Source organism: Pteropus vampyrus, unplaced genomic scaffold (genome assembly GCF_000151845.1).
Source record: "Pteropus vampyrus isolate Shadow unplaced genomic scaffold, Pvam_2.0 Scaffold7, whole genome shotgun sequence".
Classification (NCBI taxonomy): domain Eukaryota; kingdom Metazoa; phylum Chordata; class Mammalia; order Chiroptera; family Pteropodidae; genus Pteropus; species Pteropus vampyrus.
In genome coordinates this window covers 996,595-1,006,282 of record NW_011888788.1, presented here as the reverse complement: position 1 = coordinate 1,006,282, position 9,688 = coordinate 996,595, and the positions used below count along the sequence as shown (strand labels likewise).

At 46.9% G+C, this 9,688-nt stretch overlaps 1 protein-coding gene across 8 annotated transcripts in view; it reads left to right on the top strand.

Annotated features, from left to right (window-relative positions):
• Window positions 1-9,361, top strand: part of UBOX5 (U-box domain containing 5) — a 33,793-nt gene extending 24,432 nt beyond the window's left edge. For 6 of the 8 annotated variants that reach the window (XM_023537139.1, XM_011369610.2, XM_011369592.2 and 3 more), the window contains 4 exons: window positions 1,501-1,595; window positions 2,793-3,993; window positions 6,050-6,211; window positions 8,627-9,361. In XM_023537139.1, the coding sequence (XP_023392907.1) occupies window positions 1,542-1,595; window positions 2,793-3,993; window positions 6,050-6,211; window positions 8,627-8,835 (1,626 nt within the window). In that variant the 5' untranslated portion in view covers window positions 1,501-1,541 and the 3' untranslated portion in view covers window positions 8,836-9,361. The remainder of the gene's footprint in view (window positions 1-1,500; window positions 1,596-2,792; window positions 3,994-6,049; window positions 6,212-8,626) is intronic. The other 2 variants (XM_011369634.2, XM_011369643.2) reach the window with 2 other exon arrangements.
• Window positions 9,362-9,688: the final 327 nt, after the last annotated feature.

Sequence of the window (9,688 nt, the reverse complement as noted above, 5' to 3'; positions counted from 1 at the left end):
TGATAATAAAATTTATTTTCATGTTTAAATGTTTGAGTATGACCATACTAGAAGGCATAAAGAAGTAATCAGAAGCTTTTACCAACATATAGAATCACCTAGAATGTAGACTGCTAAAATGTAGACTGTCAGGTATATTAGCATTACTCTCAGTGATGTGGTTTCAGCAGTGGTGAACACCTCATGGTAAAGATCTGAACAAAACAAAGTACTATCTTCCCATGATACATGGAAGTTCCCTTCCTAGAAAATTTAGCATATATTAAAACCATGTTAAAAAATACTATGTGTTTGTAGGTAAAACCATGTTAGGGACTAGGCTGAGATAATAAATATTTAAAGATTCCATGGCAGATCTTCACTGTGCAGAAACTTCCCACTAAAATGTTGCAGGACACTCAGTGTGCTTGGCCTCTGCAAGTGGCACCTACTGATCATGACGAAGACCTCAGAGGGTGACCTGGTCCCTCTTGGGCTAACCGTTTTTCATGGCCCTGTCAGCCAGATAGAAAAGCATAGCATGGCTGGTTGGCCTCACCCAAGGAATTCAGATCCATTGGACAGGCTCGCCACTTACTGAGAGGGATGTTTCTAGTGGCTTCCCTACTTCTCTACAGCGAATACCAAAGGCTATTGGACATTGGTTATTTTTTTTCCCTCTAGTTTTGTTGAACTGTCATTGACATATGACATTGTAAAAGCTTAAGGTGTACAACGTAATGGTTTGATATACATATGTATTGCCCAGTGATTACTGTAATAAGTTAGTTAATATCCATCACCTCATATAGTTCTTTTTTTGGTAATGAGAACTTTTAAGATCTACTCTCTTAGTAGTTTTCAAATATACAGTACAGTATTGTTATCTATAGTCACCCATATTGTACATAACATCCCTAGAACTTACTGTTACCTTTTGACCACCTTCACCTGTTTTCCCCACCCTGGACACTGGTCATTGAAATGACTGTTTAGATTAGATGTCCTTTTAAGGTGATTCCAGTGATAAGATTTTCTATTTCTTAATAATAATGTTTTTGACTTATTGTTTTTTGTTTTAATAAAATGTTATTTGCATTAACAAGTGTTAAGTAACAAAGATGCTTAGCACACTATGATTCTTTTCTGTGACTCTTTCCGTTCTACACTCTCTGGCTAAATAAGCCTGTTCTTTGTCTGAGCTCAGCCACTTTTGACTCTCCCTTTCTTAGGCTGAGGCCCTTGCTGAGCTGACAGGCCCTTGTCTCCAGTGCATCTAAGAACAACTGCCAGCCAGAGATATGGCAGTCTTTGCCAACCTGCTCAGTCTGCAGTAGAAGTCTCCATGATTATTCAGTGACTCATTTTTCCCCAGCATTACATGTAGGATACAAAGAGAGTGAATGTATACGAAAGTTTTTGTTGTTACCCTGCTTGATTCTTTTCTCTTAGGAATCAACTCCTAAAAGTTTAAAATTGAATTTTCACTTGTCTAATACCAAGTTTTATTTTTTATTTAAGGCTGTTTCTGATGCTTGGAAGCTATCCTTTCAGCCACAAAGATGGTAATAAATCTTTGCCTCCCACAGTTCAGACCAAGAATTTACTGCAACAAGGTAAACAAAATAAACATATAAATACATACATACATACATACATATGTACATACATACACGATATCTATTCGTCATGTTTTTCCCCATTTCCTCCCTTGGATAGTGAACTTAATTCATGCTTAATGTGCTTTCACCCTCCTTATTTTAGATTCCATCAGATGATATTTAGGTAAGCGAGGGTCAGGCTGTACCTCTAGAGTCAGACAGCTCCGTTACAAGGTGAGCTGTGACTCGTTTTGTGGAAGGTCGTATTCATTGTGCTTTTCCTTTCCCTCTGGTGATAAATTTTAATTTTGCTCAATGTCAGAGCGAAGGTAGGAATACTCTTTCCCCCAGTTCTTGTAACTTCAGATGCTAGAAATAATGGCTTGTATTTGTTATTTGGATTTTTTATGTGAATTAAGCTGCCTCCCCTTTTGTGTAAGAAGGGTATCTTTCACAGCTCAGAGCCTGGAATAAGGAGGCTCTAAGGGAAGAATTGGACCCCTCCCCTAATTTGGGGTTTCTGCACTCAGCGTACTATTTTAGGTTCCCAGATTGTTAAGTTGACTTCTTCAGACAAAGATATGTTAAAATTTCCATTGGTTATAACAAGTATTAGAAGTATTAAAAGGAGAAAAAGCTATTCATAATCTTATCTTATAGCACATTCACTTTTAAATTTCCCAATTTTTTTTGTGGTCCTTTTCCCTGTGCACACACGTGTGTCTTTTTGGTTTTTTTTTTTTTTTTACAATGGCGTTCACCATTCATAGATTTATAAGAAGCTTGTTTGTTATACCTTCCTAGGGAAACTTGTTATAATGGGTAGCCCAAATGCAAAATTGAGAACTTTAATGACTGTCTTTGTTTTTTATAAATCTGCATGTTTTCATCTTCTGATATAAAAAGGAAAAAAAACCCGCTAGTATATATGCCCCCTTTTCACAGAGCTGTTATTTTGAAGGGATTTCGATTGGGTTGGGCAGAGTTTTGAGGATGAGCAGTACTTGGGTACACAGTTGCCCTCAGCCTTTAACCTGATCTTGGGTACCTGCAGAAAAACCCAGGCGAATTTGATGTACTAGAGGAAGTTTTAAATGAGGAACTTCAGACTTTCTCTAAAGAGTTTTCTTAGAAAAGGCAAGTTCTTGAAAACTAGCTGTCTTCATTTGGATCTCATCAAATCAATGTGTCTCGTACTGTCATTAAATCTAGATATCAGCTGATGGCTATGAAGTAGAAAATCTCATCTCTGAAGACCTCACAAAGAGAAGTCATGGTTTTAGGACAGAGTATTTCATTAAGCCACCAGTTTATGTGACAGTTTCTTTTCCCTTCAATGTGGAAATCTGTAGAATTAACATAGACCTCACAGCTGGGGTAGGCCAGAATGTCACTGGCCTGGAAATGTACACATCCGCCTTATCCAGCAGAGGTTCTTGGAATACCCCTGAATGCCGGACCCCGGGCCCAGCTGAGCCATCCATCCCGGACAAGGAAGCGTTCACCTTGGTAGGCAAAGTCTTCTTGAAAAACCAGAGCCAAGTGGTGTTTAGCCACAGGGGTTTCAAGGCCAGGCCACCTTTTGTCCCGATGGAAGTCACACTCCCTTCTCCTGCTATTGTGGCCCAGGAGCTCTGGAATAAGGGGGCTCTTTCCCTTAACCATGTGGCCCATCTCAAGATCTGTATCACTCATGTGACAGGCAGTGGTATCCCTTGCATCAAGCGGTTGGAAGTGTGGGGTCAGCCAGCCAAAACCTGCTCACAGGAGGTGATAGACAGTGTCCTGCTGGTTGCTTCAGAGAGCCTCCCTCAGGACTTGGCTCTCCAGGCCCCGGCCTTGCCCATGGAGAGTGACTGTGACTCTGGGAGCCAATCTGAGGGCGAGCATGCCCCCTCCAACCTGCAGGAACTGGCTGAGGTAATTCAGGATGTGCCTGAGGAGTTCCTGGATCCCATCACCCTGGAGATCATGCCTTGCCCCATGCTGCTGCCCTCAGGCAAGGTCATCGACCAGAGCACACTGGAGAAGTGTAACCGCAGTGAAGCCACATGGGGCCGAGTGCCCAGTGACCCTTTCACAGGGGTAGCCTTTACTCCACACTCCCAGCCCCTGCCTCACCCCTCCCTGAAGGCCCGTATCGACCATTTCCTGCTCCAGCACTCCATTCCTGGCTGCCACCTGCTTGGAAGAGCACAGACTGCCTTGGCAGTGACCCCTTCTTCCATTGCTCTGCCATCTCGGAAAAGGAAGATGGAGCAGGCTGAACATGCCCTAGACGGTAGCCTTGGTGTAAATGCTTCTTGTTTTTCTACCACAAGCCTTCTGGTCTCACCCACTACCTCAGAGCACACTGCTAAGAAAATGAAAGCTGCCAGTGAGCTTGGTCTGACACACATGGACTGCTCAGCAGGTAATATACCATCTTATGTCCGTGCCCGTTGTCATTGCTGTCCCTCCCTGGTGATAACTTGGCATTACTGCCCTTGGTTTTATGCTTTGCCAGCTTAAATTATCCCAAAATATACTGGCTTAAAGCACCACATTCATTATCTCATAGCTTCTCTAGTCAGGAATCAAGGTGTCACTTGGCTGGATGATCTGCTTCAAGGTCTTCCAAGGCTGCTATCAAAGTGTCGGTGGGGCTGCAGTCATATCAAGGCTTGACTGGGGAAGGATTCACTTCCAAGCTCATCCACGTGGTTGTTGCAGGATTCAGTTCCCTGCTGAATTATTGCACTGGGGCTTCTCTTCTTTGTTGGCTTGTGGCCAGAGTGCACTCAATTCCTTGCCTCTCAAGGTCAGCATGGGAGCTGTGTCCACCAGAGTGTGCAAACAAATTGGAACTCAGTCTTGAATAATCTAATCTTGAAAGTGTCATTCCATCACTTTTGCTGTATTCTCTTAGAAGCAAGTCACGTAAATCCAGCCTACACTCAGGGGTACCCCAGGGCAGGAGTGTCCAGAGGTGGGGTTCCTTGGGAGCCATTTCAGACACTCTCACTGTTTTAATCTAGGATTGGTGGTTGAATTTTGTGTAATACCTTTTCAGTATCAATGGAGGTGAAATTATGATTTTTTTATCCTGAGATCTTTTAACGTGAGAAAGTACATTAATAGACTTTCAGTATTAAACCATTATTAAATTCCTAGAGTAAATTTCGTTTGGTCATGCTCTTTTTAATGGGCTGCTTGGTTCTGTTTGCTAGTGTTTTATTTAGGATTTTTACATTTATTAGTGAGATGGGACTGTTCTGTGTGTGTGTGTGCGCGGGCATGCGTACATATGAGTGTACTAACCATATTTGATCGGGTTTTGGCATGAATGATTTATTTGCTTCATAAGACAAATTAGGAAATTTTCCTATTCTATACTCTGAAACAATTGAATCGTATTAGCATCATTTACTCTTTACACATTTGGTATTATTCCCTGCGATTGTCAGTGTTTGATGCTTTTGGAGCTAGCTCTTTGACAGCTTTTTCTTTATGAAAATTTGTCTGTTTAGATTTTATTCTTTAATTTCCTCTCTTACTCTAAAAGGCCTGTGCAGGTAGTAGTTAAAGTTTACATTTGTGTCTTCTTTGAATTTGAGTGTAAATTGTAGTTACCATGACCCCCAGAAACTCTTGGAAGTATCTGAGATACAGTGGCCAAGACAAGGAGAAAAGTCCTTAGACCCAGATATCTGTGGAGGTCTCCAGTGGTATTAGCCTTGACAGATTTGTTGGTGACACAGGATCATGCTGACCAGTGCTCCTTCAAGGGCCCAAGCTGATATCTGTGTCCTACGAACTATAGACAAAACGTTTCATTTCCCACTTTGGGCAGTTTAGAAACCAGGCAGGTCTCTGGTTCCTTTCTTGGGCAGCTGTCACCCTCCTCCATTGCTTTCACCATCAGCCCATTGCTTGGCTTTCTGTAGACCACACAGACAAGGCCCCTTGATTGTGGAGTGGGCAGAGTGAGGTCTTAATTGTTCTACTTGATAGTAACTGCTTTGCTTTACCTAAAGCAAATTTACAAATGCCTCGAGTGCAGGCCAGTGGCCCCGCAGAGCGGTGGGATCCCTGGAGGGGAGGAGATGGGGAAAGATCAGACTAAGGCTGCTGGGGAGAGAACAGGGCAGGGAGCTGGACATTTGCTTGCCTCAGTCATTTCTTTGGCTGGCAGGGAGTTCTTCAGAAAGTAGAGTGTGGTTCTGCTGGTGAGCCACAAGGTGGCCTCTGCCTGCCCCCAGTTTATCCAGGAGGAGGAAAGCTAACACAGAGCCCGGAACCCGGAAAACGGGTGGGATAGTAGCAACTGCCAGGGTCCCCAGGCTTTAACTCCAGTATTGTCATCACAATCCACTAGTAGATATTAGGGAAGACTTTATATTTGTGTCTATTTGAAGCTGGAAGTGCCATTTTTGTAGTCCTCAGCCAAACTTCTCTCTGGATATTGCGGTCTGTGCATCTCTTGTTAGATCCAGTGTCCCACGAGCAGAAGCTGTCACAAAGCTTGGAAATTGCCTTGACGTCGACTCTTGGCTCCATGCCCTCCTTCACAGCACGGCTGACCAGGGGACAGCTCCAGCACCTTGGCACAAGAGGAAGCAGCACTTCCTGGAGGCCAGGCACCAGTTCGGGTAACATGGGGCCTGTCCACCTCCTTGGAGCCCTTGAGTGGTGCACTGGGCCATGCCTCTGGGGCTCTGTGGATTTCCATGCCCAGCTCCTTAGCCCCAACACCCAGGCCTGCAGAACCTGTTTTCTTTCCTTTTCCAGGGAGAGCTGAGGGGCAGCCTGTGAAGTTTAACTCTTCACAGGAAAGGCTTTCTTTAGTCAGCTCTTAGTAATTCTGTGGGCTTAGGGTTTCGCTACCCCTGCTGTGTTTTATGGTAAGATCTAATGCTAGTTGTCTGTCCTTAGGACTTTTGTTTACTTCTCCTCTTTAGTTTATTTTTCTTATCTAGTCTGTCTCCCATCTGATGTCTGGGGTACTTTATGTAAATGTGTAGTTCGGGGTTGAGTATGTCATCTTCATCCCTTAATAACATTTTCTTAGTCTTAGAAAAGAACAGTGATAGCTTACTGAGCCAATTGCCTGAAATGAACCTGGGACCACACTGGATGATGGAATCAGTTAGACTACAAAGTGAGAGGACTCGACTGGAATGCTGGGGCATCTTCTCCAACATGCAGCCTGGTGGGACTGATGATAAGGCGTACTTGCTTCCTCCTGCCTAGCCAGAGCCAGGCCCTCCTGTGGTTTGGATCGCAGGCCATCTTGCCTCTTCTGCCTCTCGTCCCCATCTCCTTGTCTCTCTAATTATGTTTGCCATCCTAACCATTCTCAAGAACCTGTCATGTTCAAATAACCAGCAATTTCCATGACCCTAAATACGACAGTCACTTATCCTCTCAGCACTGTCTGATGTGGCTAACCAGCCTTTTTTTCTTGAAACACCTTCTCTCTTGGCCTTCCAGATATTCTGCTCTTTTTCTTCCTGTTTTCAGTGGTCCCTCTTTCCATTGCCGACTTTTCCTTCTCTTCCAGGCTCTGGTCCTGAACCTTATTCTTTCAGTCCTCTCTGTCACCCAAGTGAGAGCCCATTTGGCCAGTGACTGGCCAGGCTTATCTGTAGCTTCCACCTCTCCTTGGAACTCAGACCCCGACCTCCGAGACAGCTGCTTGGCCCCTCCACTTGGGAAAGTCGTGAATCTCTTGAGTGAACATTCTAACTCGAAACTTCTCCAAAGGTTCTCCCCCGCCACGTCCATCATCCCGTCCAGGGTAAGGAGCAGCATCCTCTGCCCTTCTGTCAGGCCTATAACTTGGAGGTCATCCCTGGTTTTCCCTCAGTGTCTTCACACTGGCTTTCTGTTCTTCATCAAGTCTTGTTCACATTCCTCTAAAGTAGATCTCAGAGCGGTCCTCTGCTCCACTGCCCTTGCTTCACCCTGGCCCCAGCTTCTGCCATGCTTCCCCGGCCTTCTGCAGCAGCTCCTACTGTTCCCACACAACCATGCTTTCTTTACCATAGTCCATCATCCTCACAGGAGCCAGAGAGACCTTATAGTGTAAACCAGATCATGGCCCTCCACTTCTTAGAATTCCTCCATCGCATTTCATTGAACTTGGAATAAAATTGAAAGTCCTGCTGCCCGTGAGGTCCTACATGCTCCGGCCTCCATCTAACCTTCTCTGCCATCTCACCTGGAGCCACACGGTCACATATCACACCTCTGTGTCTTCTCTCTTTCTTTAATGGACCAGCCATTCTTCGTACTTCCTGTCCCTTTCACTCTTTGCATGGCTGGTCCCTTTTCATTCTTATGGCTCTTCCCCAAGAGGCCATCCTTGCCCTCTCCAGAGAGGTGTTGATTGGGAGAGAAGGAACAGCCCACTTATTCAAGGGCCACAAGAAAAGGAAGAGGGTATAGGTAGGGGAGGAGAGGGTAACAGGATCTACTGCTGTGGCCCTCATTCAGGAGGCCCTGTGGGAAGTGTGGAGGGAGAGAGCACCACAGCACAGGAAGGGAGCTGCTGGGCTGCAGAGCTGCAGAGAAGCAAGCAGGCCTGCCGCAGACAGACCTCAGCCCTGCCCCTTGAGCGACCTCCCTCCCCTTCCTTGACCTGCCCAGCCCAGCCTATTTTCTGCTTTTTCATTTTCTTGCAGTTTATCTAGATTGTCAGGGCAAGCTTGTGCTTTGCTCTGGCCTTGGGAGTCTGTCCCAGGGGAAAGTACAACTTGTTGGGAGATCAGGAGGAAGGGCCTAGTGCTGCCTGACTGCCCTCAGGAGCCAGCTTTTTTTGATCATTCATGGAAGCACCGAGATTTAATGATCAGGAGGAAGGCTTCCGGGTTCCCAGGCTCTCCGGTACCTCTCTGCTCCCAGATCAGCCAGAGGTGGCCGAGGAGGGAAGAAGCCAGGCTGCTGCAGGGGTAGAGGAAGGGGAAACTTCTTGTCCCACTCCAGGCATGTGCCCTGCCTCCCAGATGGGGCCTGGTGGGGCAGCTTTCCCTAACCCTGACCTATTTTCCTCCCTGATTTACCAGAGCAGCCTGGGAGCATCCTGGACCCCGAGTGTGCCTCCTGCAAAAGAGTGTTTTCTCCCTACTTCAAAAAGGAGCCCGTGTACCAGCTTCCCTGTGGCCACCTCCTGTGCCGGCCCTGCCTGGGTGAGAAGCAGCGCTCCCTGTCCATGACGTGCTCAGCCTGCCAGCGGCCAGTCGCCAGCCAGGACGTGCTGCGGGTCCACTTCTGAGTGACTGGTCTCAACCTGAGAAGACCCATTGCTGGGCGGAACAGGAGTGTGGGGGGCGGTCATAGCTCCCCTGAGGTCTGGCTGGGGTCACAGGTCCCCAGAGAGGCCTCTCCTTTCCCAAGGGCTTTCCTGTTATCGCCTCCCACAGTGCAGCACAGGCCTGGAGCGCGGGCTCGGGGAGGGTCACTCCACTGCTACGCCAGTGGCAACAGGATAACAAAGCCATAGTTTGGGCTGGGAAGGATGGGGTAGATGCCCCTGCCCTCCTGTATCTCCCCGACACCCTCCTACCAGAGCCCTGCACCTGCTAGAGCCAGCCCCACCCTGGTTATCTGCATTCACCACCCCCTCCCCGCCCCGCAGGGTGGATGTGCGTGGAGCACAATAGACTGTGGCTCAGGGTCTCAGAGCCTCCACCTTCAGTGTCATCCAAAAGTGGACCACGGCAGGGGTCTGTGAAGTGAATGACTCAGCCCCCTACTGGCCAACTACGCTGAGCCTTAATAAAGTGATGGTTGACGTCTGCTGTGGGCTTCCTCCTGGTAGATTACTGGTCTGTGTCGTCATACTCCTGTTCCCCACCTGCACTCACACAAAGTGGGACTGTCACAGGCAGCTGTGAGCAGTCACCTAATCAGGCTATATAATTCAGGTCAATGGCCTAAAGGGACAAGAGGTTGTATTTTCAGATGTGTGGTGAGGGTTTGCAGGTGGGCGTGCACAGGTGGAGAGGGTTGAATGCCCTCCCTGGGGCTGGCTGCCAGTGCGAACTCAGCTGCCTGGTAGCAGAGCTGGCTGCTGCCCTCAGGAGGAAGGCAACTTTCCTGCCTGAGACCTATTTCCAGAAAACTCT